This window comes from Hibiscus syriacus, unplaced genomic scaffold (assembly GCF_006381635.1).
Source record: "Hibiscus syriacus cultivar Baekdansim isolate YM2019G1 unplaced genomic scaffold, ASM638163v2 tig00111105_pilon, whole genome shotgun sequence".
Taxonomy (NCBI): Eukaryota; Viridiplantae; Streptophyta; class Magnoliopsida; order Malvales; family Malvaceae; genus Hibiscus; species Hibiscus syriacus.
The window spans coordinates 4,475,241-4,490,220 of record NW_024062987.1 but is presented as its reverse complement, the minus strand read 5'-3'; the positions used below and the strand labels follow the sequence as shown (position 1 = coordinate 4,490,220).

At 36.2% G+C, this 14,980-nt stretch overlaps 1 protein-coding gene, 1 long non-coding RNA gene and 1 pseudogene across 2 annotated transcripts; 2 read left to right on the top strand and 1 right to left on the bottom strand.

Annotated features, from left to right (window-relative positions):
* Positions 1-643: 643 nt before the first annotated feature.
* On the top strand, positions 644-1,297 carry LOC120153835. Its single transcript, XR_005518822.1, has 3 exons — positions 644-740; positions 930-1,006; positions 1,232-1,297. It is a non-coding gene; the product is annotated as an uncharacterized LOC120153835 (long non-coding RNA).
* Positions 1,298-4,456: 3,159 nt separating this feature from the next.
* LOC120153830 (pentatricopeptide repeat-containing protein At2g13420, mitochondrial-like) lies at positions 4,457-7,093 on the top strand. Its single transcript, XM_039165700.1, is given in 2 exon segments — positions 4,457-5,935; positions 6,927-7,093. Coding segments are annotated over 2 exon segments (1,587 nt in total). The 5' UTR covers positions 4,457-4,467; the 3' UTR covers positions 7,046-7,093.
* Positions 7,094-9,160: 2,067 nt separating this feature from the next.
* Positions 9,161-13,452, bottom strand: LOC120153745 (annotated as a pseudogene).
* Positions 13,453-14,980: the final 1,528 nt, after the last annotated feature.

The window sequence follows — 14,980 nt, the reverse complement described above, 5'->3', positions numbered from 1 at the left end:
TTAAAAAATGAACAATAATTCATTTAATCTTTCATTTGTAATTAAAGTTTATTTTAATATTTTAATATTTTTAAACAATTAATTTTAAAAATTAATAAACATTATTAATTGTTGTTAAAAATAATATAAAAAATAAATAGATAAAGTTGGTGTTTTTACACAAATATCACTCTAACTGAAATTAATTACATATTAGGCACCAGTTTAAAAATATTTATAAAACTAGCACCCGATTTTTTACACATTTAACAAGACGCGTTGCAGGGGGCGCTTACCCCCACGTGACATAAAGCTCGGTGCAGGGTGCGTCTTTTTGAAAAGGGTATTAGATCGAAAAATATAGTATGAACGGTGCCTGACATGAAAATAAAGGGAGCTAGGGTAATTTTTCGAGAAAATCGCCCATTTTCCTCCAATTTTTCTTCGAAAATAAATTATTAATTCCTATTTTCCCTTCAGTTGATCCCTCAATTCCTCCTTATTAATCCATAAATTTATAATTTTTATATTTCTTATGACGTAATATTTTGAGACTGTGCTGTAAATTAGAGTGTTGCGTTATTAAAATGATTAAAAGTTTATATTCAAAGTTAATATAAATAAAAATAAATAAAAATTAATTTCATCATGTTTAGCTCGCTGCAAAACTTGAAGCACTTCATGATGAATATATTAGTTTTCTGTGGAAAAATGTGCCTCTGTGCTGAGAGAGTTCCATTTGGCTGTAGAGACAATTACAGGTTAATTCTTTTTTCATATAATCAATTCATGTGTTTTTTTAAACTAACTCGTATTTTGGATAAAAATTTTGGTCTGACATAATTATTTCATTTATCTTAAACGTACTGAGAGAATTTTGAATTTTGCAACAAATGGACTATGTAGAATAAAACACTTAAATGGCTGATTCTATCTTCTACATTATGCAGATGTTTTACTTGAAAAGGGAGAGATTAAAGCAGAAGAAATCTGGGATATATACAATAGGGCACCTCGAATATCTCAGGTAGGTTTCGATCCAAGGAATGATATGCTTAGGGAAAATGTAAATGCATGGACTGAAATTTTGGTTTTATAGGATGGTTGTGATTTACTTATTCAAGCATTACTTGTCGACTTGTATACTTGCAGTTTAAATGGTAGAATGCTATATTGTTGTGATTTACTATTCAAGTTGTATCTTGCATCGCTTTTGGTGATTGCATGATTGATGCTTTTGCCCATTGTACAGCCTACTGTTAATCCAGTTGAGGAATATGGAGCCCTGATTTATTCCGGGCAATGGGGAATCCATGGGAGGGTTACCTTTGCACCTGAAAATTCTGGATTTTCAACTTTCGGTGCACCACGTCTTATGGAGGCAAGTTGGACAGATTTTTATTTTATTTGGTTATATATTTCATTTATGAGCTCTGGCAACAATGAGTTGATCACTTTTCCTCCGTCTCCTTTCAGGAGTTGATGTTATGTTGTTTTTGTTTTAAGTAATGTGGTTCCCTTTAAATTGTACAATATTTACCAAAAACAAAGTACACTTGAATAATATTAACAACAACAACAACAACAAAACCCTATTCCCAATATGTAATGGGGTAAGGGGGAGGTAGGGTAGTAGGCTGCCCTCAACGCCAGGTTGAGAGCAGTTTCCGTGGAAGACCTCCGGCAGTCAGAAAATTAAAAATAAAGATAAAATATAATGCATGTATAAATAAATCAATAAATACATTGTTGAATAATCTTCATATGAGCGTCTGAAATGGGAAGTAATCCCTGTCTAAAAAATCTCTGCATATAGACAGAAACATAAGTCTTGGCTAAATTTAAAAAGAGGAAACATGAAGAGAATGATACACGGAAGTCAGCGATAGCAAGCTACGAGAAGGAATAAAGTCTAATGGGTTAGAACCTAAACTAAGGCAACACTACTCTGATACCCTAGTTCTAATCCTTCATAAAATCCAATGACAGAAACGTATAAAAAGTAGAGGTCATGAAAATTACTACAAAGGCAATTTAAAAAAAAGACAGAGATGCTACACCCTATGGCTGTGACCCACACTACTCGGCTACCATGGTCTTTAGTTTCCATACTTTCCTATTAGAGGTCATGTCCTCGGTAAGGGCTAAATCCTTCAAATCAGATCTCAAGCAGTCTACCCACTTCCTCCTTGGTCGTCTTCTCCTTCTGACACCGTTGACTGTAATCGACTTTACCCTCATGACCGCATCCGACGATTTTCGCCTAAGGACATGCCCAAACCACCGTAGCCTTCCCTCCCTCAATTTTCGGATACATGTACCTCCCCCAAGGACATCCTAATTGTAGAGTTTGGTGTCATGTCCCACAAAGTCCAACCGCGTGCCCATCAAAACATTCTCATTTCTACGGCCTCCATCCTCCTTACGTGATCCTTCTTGATTGCCCAACATTCTGATCCATACAACAACACTGGTCTTATTGTCATTCTATAAAATTTTCCCAAGTTTTAGAGGCAGCTTCTTGTCACACAAAACTCCAGTAGCAGCCCTCCACTTTAGCCATCATGCCTTTATACGGTGTGTAACGTCATCATCTACACCCCCATCTTTATGTATCATAGACCCTAGGTACTTGAAATAATCCTTTGAGGGGAGAATGTGTCCTTCGATGCATACTTCTACATCTTCATCGTTTTGGTTTCCACTAAAGTTTGAACATAAATACTTTGTCTTTTCAATATTGATCCTTAGACCATTTTCTTCCAAAGTAGTCTTCCAGGTAGTCAGTCTACTATTCAGCTCAATTTTTGTTTCATCAACTAGGACAATGTCGTCAGCGAAAAGCATACACCATGGAACACCGTCTGGTATCGCACAATAGATGTCGTCCATAATCAAGGCGAAGATGTAAGGGCTAAGAGCCAACCCTGGTGGAGTCCGATTTCCACCAGGAAAGTCTCGGTGTCGCCAACTGTAGTTCTGACGTATGTAGTAGATCTACAATACATATTACGAATCGCCCGGATATAAGCATTTGGGATCCGTCTCGTTTTCAAGGTCTTTCAGATCGTATCGCGGGGTACGCTATCATACGTATTCTCAAGGTCAATGAACGCCATGTGAAGATCTTTATTTTTTTCCCTATATTTCTCCATAAGCCGTCGAAGTAGATGAATCGCCTCCGTAGTAGATCTATATGGCATAAAGCCAAATTGGTTTTCCGAAATCCTAGTAACATGTCTCAACCTAACCTCTATCACACTTTCCCATAGCTTCATGGTATGACTGAGTAGTTTAATACCTCTGTAGTTACCACAACGTTGGGGATCTCCTTTATTCTTATAGATTGCTATCACCGTAGACTCTCTCCACTCCTCTGGCATCTTGGTAGTCTCTAAAATAATATTAAAGATGTTGGTCAATCACTTAACTCCCTCTTTTCCTAGGATCAACCACACAGTGATTGAAATTTGATCTAAACCGATAACTTTGTCCCTTCTCATCTTTCTAAGAATAATTTTACTTCCTCAACCCCAATCCTCGATATGAATCACACTATTTACAGCAAATTTTAATTTAATATTTACATATTTGGAATTCAAAATGAGAATTAAATATAAAATTATAACCGTCAAATCCATTTTTTCGTTAAATATTAGTATCCATGATTCGATTGATAATATTTATTCAAAAAATAATATTTAAATAATTAAATAGTGACAAAATCAAAAGATTAGTGACCAACACTGGTGGGCTTACCCAATTTCAAAATCAAAACTAACATTCTTTTATCTGTAACCAAAAAAATAAAAATTAACGAGTTAAACTGGCAAAACTTTCGAGATAATGTTCTAAAATAAATTAATTTACGAGTTAATGCACTCCTAAGATTAATTGCTCAAATAGGGTGAAATCCACAGTGTTGGTCGTAGGTTGCCATGCACTCCGGGCGACCTTGTAGGTCGCCGCCATGCACTCCGGGCGACCTACCTTTACTCAAACAGAGAGAATGAACGTGTTGCATGGCACATGCACGTCCCAACACATAGGTCGCCATGCCCTCCGGGCGACCTACCCTCGCTCGGATTCCCTCGCATAGCTCGCTCGGTTGCCCTCGCATAGCTCGTTCGGATGGCCTCGGTCGGATGGCCTCGGATGCTCTCGGATGGCCTCGGATGCTCTCGGATGCTCTCGGATGGCCTCGGTCGGATGGCCTCAGATGCCCAGCGTGTTGGGACGTGCATGGCACATGCAATCTCTTGTAGCTTGCCGGGAAGACATGACGACCTACGGTCAACACTGTGAATTTCACCTTATTTAAGCAATTAATCTTAGGAGTGTTTTATTTGGTGAATTAATTTTTTCCATAACATTAGGTTAAACTAGATGCCACTGCTTGAAATCGATGTACGCATGAGTCGCGTTTTCGCTCCGTCCTACGGTTACAAAACAAACATAAAAAAACCAGCGATGATGTTGGGTTGGAAAATGGCGTTGAGATTACCTCCAAACACTCTCACCACCTTCATTTCTCATCGTTTGCTGCCTTCATTTTCCCACTGTTTCCTTTCATCTCCTTCCCTCAACCTTCCCAAACTGGAGCCTTCAAATGAAGCCGACACCCTTTCTCAAATCCTCCTCACCCACCACAACCCTTTCCATTTCATGGAATCTTCCCTCCAAATCCACGGCGTCTCCCTCTCTCCCTTCCTTCTCCACCAGACCCTCCTCCGCCTCCAACACTCTTCCAAAATTGCCCTCTCATTTTTCCTCTTTTCCAAATCCCTCCCTCCTTCCCCCTCTCCCCTCCTCTCCACCAGCTCCTACAACCTCATCATCGACATCCTCGGGAAAGTCCGTCAGTTCGACGTCGTTTGGCAGCTCGTCCTCGAGATGGACCAATCCGACATTTCCCCCGATTCCTCCACTTTCACGATTCTAATCCGTCGCTTGATCGCCGCTGGCTTCACCCGTCAAGCCATTCGCGCTTACGATGATATGAGGTGTTTTGTTACTGCTGGAATCGACACTGACAGATACAATCACAGTCAAAACGATTCGTTTTGCTTCTGTTTCCTTCTCGATACGCTCTGTAAATACGGCTACGTGAAGGTGGCTGTTGAGATTTTCAACGAAAGGAAATCAGGGTTTCGTGTTGATTCTAAAATGTATACTATCTTGATAAGCAGGTGGTGCAAGATTGGCAGAATCGATAAGGCGGAGAGGTTCTTGGAAGAGATGATGGAAAGAGGAATGGAACCCAATGTCGTCACTTACAACGTAATGTTAAACGGGATTTGTAGGAGAGCCAGTTTGCACCCTGACGAGAGGTTTGATAGGACAATTCGGAATGCAGAGAAAATGTTCGATGAAATGCGCCGAAGAGGGATTGAGCCTGACGTGACAAGCTTTTCGATCGTATTACATGTATACAGCAGAGCACATAAGCCCGAGTTAACGTTTGATAAATTGAAGTACATGAAGGAGAAAGGTATTTTCCCAAGTGTGGCTACTTATACTTCAGTTATCAAATACCTTTGCTCGTGTGGGAGGCTCGAGGAGGCGGAGAAGTTGCTCGGTGAGATGGTGAGTAATGGGGTTAGTCCTTCGGCTGCAACTTATAATTGTTTCTTTAAGGAGTATAGAGGCAGGAAGGATGTCAACGGTGCTTTGAAATTGTATAGGAAGGTGAAGGAAGACAAATTATGCGAGTTGAGTTTGCATACATATAACATCTTACTTGGGATGTTCATGAAGTTGGATTGAATGGAAATCGTTAGTGAAATGTGGGAGGATCTTAAAGGAATTACACCAGGGCCTGATTTAGATTCTTATGCATTGTTGATCAACGGGTTATGCGAGAAGCAAAAATGGAGAGATGCATGCCAACTTTTCGTGGAAATGATAGAGAAGGGTTTACTTCCTCAAAAAGTAACATATGAGACATTGTACAAGGGTTTAATCATGGTTTTCAAAATCGGAACGGTTAGCGAACCGGTTATGCTATCAGTTCACTGGTTTAATCAGTCGAATCGGTCCGACCGGTTAAAAGAACCGGACGACGTCATAATTATTTAAAAAATTAAATAAAAATACCAAAAATATTTAATAAAAAATATTTTTTTATATCACAAGTCATATTCAAAGCAAGTCATAACATATATAAGTTAAAAACCATAAAATCAAGTGAAACAAAATGATTTAAATTAACTACAACATAATATTTAAGGTAAAATATATTAAATAATAAATATAATTTTATATAACTATAATTAAAAAATAAATTTGGGGTTAAAAAATCATAACAAAATAATATTGTTTGGTTTAATTTTTTTTTTAAAAACATTCACACATGGCTAAGAAACATAGAAGATCATCCCAAAAGTCTAAAGAGTAAAAATATGAGAACAAAACAATCTCACATTGCTAAGAAACATAGAAGCGCATCACAATTAACTTCTATTAATAATAGAGGTAATTTGACATTCAAAATCATGGAACCTTTTGGTGAGCATTGAATGAACTATTCTTTCATTTCAATCAAACTCGAATTTTAGGCTTCAATCGAGCTTCTAATTTTTTTTTGAGTTCAAACCTTTTTGATTTCAAGTTTCAATATTATATTTCGAGTTTGAGTTGAACTTGATAATTTTTAGCTTGTGAGTTTGAGTTGAGCTTACTTTTAAAGTTTTCAAGTTCGAGTCGAGCTCAGCAATACTCGAGTTCGACTTGGCTCGTTTAACAAACGACGTTGTTTGGTTTAATTTTTTTAAAAAAACAAAAAACAAAAATCCTGATTTTTTTTCGATTTTCAGCCTGTTCGGTTCGAACGGGTTTAGCGGTTTTGGTCGGTTCACTAATAGCGATTCAATCGGTTTAGATTAAACCGAACTAAACAATAATTTTCGGTTGAACCGGACTATCCGATCCAATTTTAAAAACAGAGGGTTTAATACAGTCTAATATGTTGAGGACTTGGAGACGGTTAAATAAGAAATTTGACGAAGAATCAATAACCTTTGGTTCCGAGTTTCAAGATTATCATTTCAAGCCATACAGGAGATAAGTTCACTTCTTCCTTTTTTTTGGTTAATTGTATGTTAATTGCTTTTTCCAGATCATTATAAGGGTTCGTTTGGTTCATGGAATGTAAGATTACCAGTGGTAATAGAATTATCGGCGGGAATAAAATTACTGAGAATATTGTATTTTGTGTTTGGTTCGTTTAGCAAAAATGTAAGATTACCGGGTTTGATTAAAGGAATAAAAGATTATTGGAATGTATATTTTACCAAATTGTTATTATTATATATTTGTTTTTTAACAAGTTGAATTCTACTATAATATTACTATAATTAATTTGTATATTTTCTTTAAAAAATTTAAATTTATCAAATTTATATAATTTTTTACAAAATTGAAAAGATAAATTGGTTTGATGAAAGGATAAAATTTTATTTTAACCTCTGAACTTCATATAAAATTCTAATTATAGATTTTTTTTTAAACCTAAAATAGTTTAAAGATAAATTTATAATTTAACTTTCGTAGAATTCTTTTTATTCAAAGACAGTATAAGGATATTTTTGAAAAAAATTTAAGGGCATTTTAGTCTAAAACGCCGATAATCCAACAATACCTAAGAGAATAGAGATATTTACATTTCCGGTAATATATCCCCAAAATATCATTGTTGGGAATAAAAGATTATCGGGGCTGGGAATGTTGGCCAACCAAACGGAAGAATGAGATTTCAATCTCCCGATAATCTCATATTACCTAAACCAAACACCCCCTAAGGTTAATAAATATCACTAATGTGCCTCAACCTTGTTCCCAATGCTACAATTGCAAACTAGACCGGTCAGATTGATGTCTTCTTAAATTTTTGGATTCTTGCCTTACTAATTTTAGGTCATTTTCGTTATTAACCAATCGGGTTTAACACTTGGATTATTCAACATAATGCAACAGTGATTAAGCAGTATTCTGGTAATCAAATGATATATGGCAATTCGAAAGCAGCAAAACAAGGTCCGAAGAATTGTGACATGAATAATTGTGTAAGCGTTGATTGTCATGAATATGTATAAGTAAAATTAGGAGCTTATATCAACATGTTGCCAACTGCCTAAATCAACAAAACACCACAAATAACCTAAATCTAATGAGAAGATGGTATGTTCCATACCAGGATTCAAATTATCAGTCAAGTAATCGGTTTCCAAAATCTGACAGTTGATCAACTCCAAAATCTACCTGCAAAGATTATACCCCACCGCCGAACTAATTGATTTCTCCACTAACCTTGTCTATCACAAACTCAAAGATCATATGTATGATCAGCTTTAGAGACTATAGTTCAAATTTCCTTGATTGTACCTGGTTCCGAGATGGAGCACCATAAGTAACAAAAAAGAACTGTATTGGCGTTCAACTTGAAAAGGTCCTCCCAAGTCTTGCAGCGGCACTTTCAGAGCTAGGGGCAATCATCAAATTTCCACCATCAGACATGTAGAAATTGTTGTAATTAATTCTAGTAACCAGATCAGCCAAATGAGGCAAGTGCCTGGGGGTGTAAAATAGCCGAGTCGAGCTCGAGTATTGCTGAGCTCGACTCGACTCGAAAACTCTGAAATGGAGCTCGACTCGACTCGAAAACTCGCGAGCTTAAAATTTTCAAGCTCGACTCGAATTCGAAATCCTGAACTGAAGCTCGTGAGCAGCTCGAAAAGGCTCGAAATGAAAAAAAAAAATTCTTAAACTTAACTCGATTAAAGCCTCAAACTCGAACTCGAACATAAACCTTAAATACATGAAATCTTACTGTATTTTTTTTTAAAAAAATCAATACATAAATATTAATATTATTATTAATTTATTTTTTTTAAATAAAATCTTAATATATTATATTTTCGAGCTGCTCACGAGTTTTTCGAGTCGAATATCGAGTAGCTCGTTTCAGCTTGTTAAGAACTCGAGTTGAGCTCAAGCTCTAGTCGAGTCCATTCGATCCGAGTATTTATCGAGCCTTGATCGAGTCGATCTCGAATAACTCGTAATCTGTCTCGTCTCATTTACAACCATACAAGTGCCCCACATTGAGCTTAAAAGACAACCTGCATTTTGAAAACAAGCCTTTGAATTAGGGAATCCAATTGAGGATATTATCTCTACGAACGCATATTTAGCATCCTCAGCAAACATGAATGAGATTTAAACTATAAAAACCCTGAATTAAAAAAAAAGGCTGACACAACCGAGAAGGACTGGAAATTACTCTAAGGAGGAAAGCAATGCAATCGTCAAACTGCTTCTCAACCCGATCTACTTCCATTTGACATCTGGCCTTAATTGCAGAAACCGCTCCACCGCTGCTTAAAGTCTGCCGTAGGGAGTAGAAGTCCAGAGCTAGTGAAAGAATGCTGTTAATTCGGCTTGCCATCATAGCCCACTGAAAATCAAAGAGACAATCAAGCAATAATCAAACTTCATTCCTCAAAACTTTTTAACCTACACAGTGCACACAATTTTTTAGATCACAAACATAAAAATGTATGAAAATCTTACCAGCTTATCTGGAGCCACAAAGCATTGCCGATGAATTGTTAATAAGTAGGTCTCATGTACCTCTATAACCTCATCTAGGGACCCAGCTGCTGCCATTCCCTCACAGAGTTCAGGCCATGCACTGTTATGCACCTGGTTTCCAAAAGGTAGTCAGAGATCTGAAAAGCCACCAAAGTATCATACCACTTAAATGCATTAAAGGTACATAGAGGCATTCAATTTAGATGGTCCAAAAGCATTCGATTAGTTATCAAGTCGGAAGTTCAAAATTTTATTAAGATATGCTTAATTTGAAACTCCAACCAAGAAGGATTTTAGTATTTCATTTGAGGAAATTTTCTGAAGAGACGGTATAATTATATCTAAAGAGTGATGAAAGCATGATACATGTGGCCTAGTGATTCTACAATAACGAAAGTTAAAGCTAACAACTCCACACCTTTAAAGTGAAATTATCTACCATTTCCAGGTCACTGCTTGTTTCTAAATTTCTACTTTACCTAAATTGTTAATACATCAATCCTTCAGAAGCTATGCCCTGAGCCATTTGTGTACAGCGCAATTTAACTGCATATTCCTTTTTATATTCAGATAAGATGGTTGCTACTTGTCCTTTCTTTCCATTTTTCGTTTGTGTAATAACAGGAAATCTTCCCGAATGTTTATTGGACAATCAATCAGCCCAAAAAATTACATAGAACCAGAAAGAGGGGGGGGGGAATTTATTATAAGGACATTGATATTGAAATAAAAAAGGAAACGTTGATAAAATCATAAAATAAACAAAATCTCAATCCAATTTTCAAAAAAAGAACTTACTCTGTCCATCACATACTGATGAAAGGCATCAACAAAATGGAGAAGTTTTTGCTCCACTAACCAATGACGCTTGTGGTTGTTTCTTACAGTGCCTTTATCCTGGAAAGGCATCACATAAATAGTGACAACAGCAAGATTGGTTCTCACAACCACAAGTTTACGGTTTCTTTTTGAATGTGCACTACAATGGAGAAAACAATGATTATCTGATAGACGAGCACTGTAAAAAAAAAAATTAAACAAACCTTCCACATCCTTCTCCGAGCTTTATCAAGTGCAAACTTCGCCCGCTTGACCTTCAGCAAGAATGCCATGACCTACATTGCAAAAAAATATTTGAGAACATGCATATTTCCAGATAACACCACCTCACAACCAACATGAGAATAGTACCTGATTATACTTCTTGCCTCTGAATTAGCTATCAGTTCAAGAGGCCAAGAGACTTGCCACGTCCAGTACATGTATATAAAGGACATGATTCACTTGTTAAGCATTGAAGTTTTTTTTTTTTTTGTGTCGGGGGGAGGGGGGACTATGGTCTCAAGAGCTGACCTTGTAGGTGAATTTCAGAGAATCGAGGCTATCAATTCCATAGCTTTCTGTACAACTTTTACGAGGAGTTGAAGCAACAGTAACATTATTTGTTGGCTCATCACCATCAAAACCATGAGTCTTGGAAATGGACACCACCAAAGACTCTGGTGCACTCAATAACGTGCCATCAGCTGAGTTTCTAATAGATTCCTGTAGCTTATAAGGTTATATAACACCATCCCAGTGGAAGTAATAAAGAAATAAGCAAGTGAAAAGCAGACAATTGTACATAGCATGACTGAGATCAGCAATTGCAACTTTCAATGTGTGAAAACGCAACGAATTAAGCATCCCAAAGCATTGAAGGATGGTGAAAAACTAAATCATTAAAAAAGTTACCTGAAATATTGTGTTCAACTAGAAATCATCATCCCAGGTTTCTCCTCTATCTAGCTTATTAAATGTCAACGTTAAAAAGTGTTGCAGCAAATCACCTGAAGATAGTAAGGTGTGAGGGAAATGTCAGAGAAATAGAATATGGTACACAGAACTAACAAGTATATGGCGACCAATTTGCAATAGAAGTCAACAAACCATATAAATACCTGAACCTAATAAGTATATGGCACGCAGCACTGCAAGCTCATCCATTAATCTCCAGCCATTCATTAACTTCCACAGAATAAGGATGCCAATATAATCAACCTATGACATCAAATCTAAACATATTAAAATTATGAAAACTTTCACATTAAAGAAATAAGAGAACAACAAAAGCATATTTCAGCAATTTACCTGCTTCTTGATGTACACAGTGAGACATTCCTGCATAATAACCATAGGAAGTGGGGTAGTTCTTGGTTGAACAGTTTGAATCCAGCTAAGTAATCTTGATGAAAGGGTGCTATTCTTCTGGAAAGGCAATAGCTTGGACATGCTGATATCATCCTGTTTCCAGATTCGGTTACATTTGAAAAATGTTTGCATGGGGTTTGCGGTACATATTGAGTTTAAAAAACATTTGTCTAGTACTACCTTTATAGAAGGAAGAAGAGTAGGAAAGGGTAACAAAACTTCCAGTAACTCAGTGTCATGTTGGGCATGAAGATGTTCCGATTCACCAAACTGGAAACCAGACTTATAGTTTGTTCCATGAGGTCCAGAAAAAACCTCACTTTTCTCTCCAAAAACTGCTTTTCTTAAGCATTCATCATTTAAAGGAGGTAAGCAAAACTTTTGTGATAAGTTCAGTGGTTTCCATGAATTTCTGTTCTTGTCAAGGAACATTCGACACACAGTAATGACAGGATTTTCTGGACAAAAAGATCTATGGAACAAATATTGATTTTCTGCTTTTATATCAGGTAAAAAACAAGAATCCTTATCTGCAGGTTCTGTATCTATAGCATCTTTCTTTAACAATGAGTTGACTAAGAACTTATACCATATTTTGTCCGAGTTGGCAAGGGTCCAGCAGTATCAGATTCTATGTTCTGTTCTTTCATATACGCAGATAAGGAAGAAATAATCTCTGCTCTGCGATGGTCACCTTCACAGAAATATCGAGAGATATGATCACCATGGCCTAAAAGGCCAGCTAATGACACAAAAGATTTCAGCTAAAGTTACCCCTGCCCTGCCAATGGTTTATCATATTTATATCACAATCATTATAATTCCCAAAATCATCATCGCCTTTATCATTATTTTTGCAAGAAGACATTGTTCATGTCATAGGAACGTGGCGGATCAGCTGCAATGATTTCCCAGCAGAAACAATTGACTTTGCTATGTCTTTAATAAATAAAGGACATACTACAAGATCTCTATTGTTTTGTTCTTTTCCTTTCACAGAACCAGGTGTAGAAACAAACTCCTTTTCAGCAGTTTCCCTTCTGTTACTCATCCCAGGTGCATAATCATGGGTATAATTTGGGGCATATGAGTCAACCTTTAAATTGCAATTTTGCATAATCCTTAGTAAATAACTCTTTTCCCAGAACTCGGGCTCGTCAACTGAGATTTCTTTACTAGCATACAAGAACATCTGCCACAAAAGACCAAAGACAATAATTGTAGACTTACTGATGAACTTACAACAATGCATTTGAATTTGGAAATACAAACACATTATATAAAACCACCTGATCTCTACTGTGTAAAGATATTGCAACTTTGAATTATTGTCAAACAGTACATATATCAGAGACCTGAAGCATACTAAAACGCAACTAACATATAAGGCAGGATGGAATACAAATTGGAAACTAACATAATCATTCACAAATAAAGAATGCGTTCATGTTCCAAACGATGGCCTTCATCAATGCATCAAGAGAATTTTGAAAAAGATAGTAAATGTTGGTACTCTTCCTTTCTGTGAATATGAAATTTCTCAGAGATAAAATTGAAGATATTGTTTCAGTCTTTAGAATAAAATTCAGCTTGAATCAAAGTTACCTCCTCAAAAGGGTCATCCAGTGTCCCTTCAAAAAGCCAAGAGTCAAGACCCTCAATGTATGGCAGTAAACTTCCAACAAAGGGTATTTTGATAATTTATGCCACCTAGGGGGCATTTGGGTCATTTCATAATTTAGGACCCCTCCCTAAGGTTATTTGTAAATTTTATTACAATCTATAGATATTCGGATGCAACGAACGATGTTTTGAATCTTTTAGTTTTAAGGAGTATTGATACTCTACTAAGCAGTATGGATACTCTAGCAGTATTGATACGGGTATTGATACAAGTATCGGTACTACAAGAACAATATCGATACTGTCACCCTGAGTATCGATACTGTAAGGGCAGTATCTATACTCCCATTTGCAGTATCGATATTCTTACTTAAAATCCCTAATTTTTGCCCCAATTCATCTAGTATCGATATTGTTCATCCCAGTATCGATACTCGAACCCTGAAACTGATATTTTAGGCTAAAAAATTCACCCAAAACAATCCTAAATGACTTGGTTTAGTTTCTAAACTTATTCTGAAGTTCTAGTAAATTGTTTAGGGTCCTAAGGTATCATAAAAACGTGTTATTAACACCTAAAACATGATTTGCTTGAGAAATCAAAGATAGAACTTAAAATGCTTAAATTACCAAATCTTTACAAATACTTGAAATCTATGAAAACTAAATACTCCAAAGGATTAGAAGTACACTACCTTGATTTTTGAAACCCGAAATAAACCTCCTTGCTTAGACACATTACATTTCTTGATGATTTGGATGAAACCCACACCTTTCTTTTAGCTAGAAAGAACTCAAGACTTTAATTTAATAAAACAATGCTTCTAGAGGAATTTAGAAAGAAAATAAAGTATAAAATGGGTGAAGAACTTAACCTTGAATCTTGGTCTTTGAATAAAAAACAAAGAGGAATAAATAAGAATGAGAAGGGGAAACCCATGGCTGAAACATAAAAAGACCCTAAAAAATATCTCATATTTCTATTTATGATTTAATTTCCCCTTTGGTCTATCTCATATCGACTACTAATTAAAAACCCCTTTTTATGATAAATTGGGCTCAAACAAACCAAATTAAGCCCAACAACTTAATTTAAAAACTTCTTAAGGTTCACTTATCTCTCGAGTAAACTCGAAACTGGTAGCCCTGAATTTGGGGTGTTACAGACCCATACAATATTGGTACTGACACCAGAAAATGCCCTGTTTGAGCATTTTCATCCCTTCTGAAACACCCTAAAGGCCCTAAAGAGGTCTACAACCATTATTAGCATCTTATTTAAGTATAGGGTCATAAAGAGGCATCATATAGCTTAAAACACATAATTTCAAAAGCTATCATGATAATGTTTTGGACCCTTCAAAGCTAATGCAAGCTACATAAATGCATGGTAATGCTTACAATTGACATAAGAAGGTTATAAGGGTGTTACCTTAAGGTCTTGATAGCTGGAAAGAATCCCAAATCACCCTAAAGTTAACTTCTCTTTCTCCTTGCTTTGGACCCTTCTCCAACTTCTTTCACTAATGCATAATGAAATATGTTACTAGCTTATTTAGGAGACTACTAAGGGTTTAAAAACATTTCTTAAACTTCA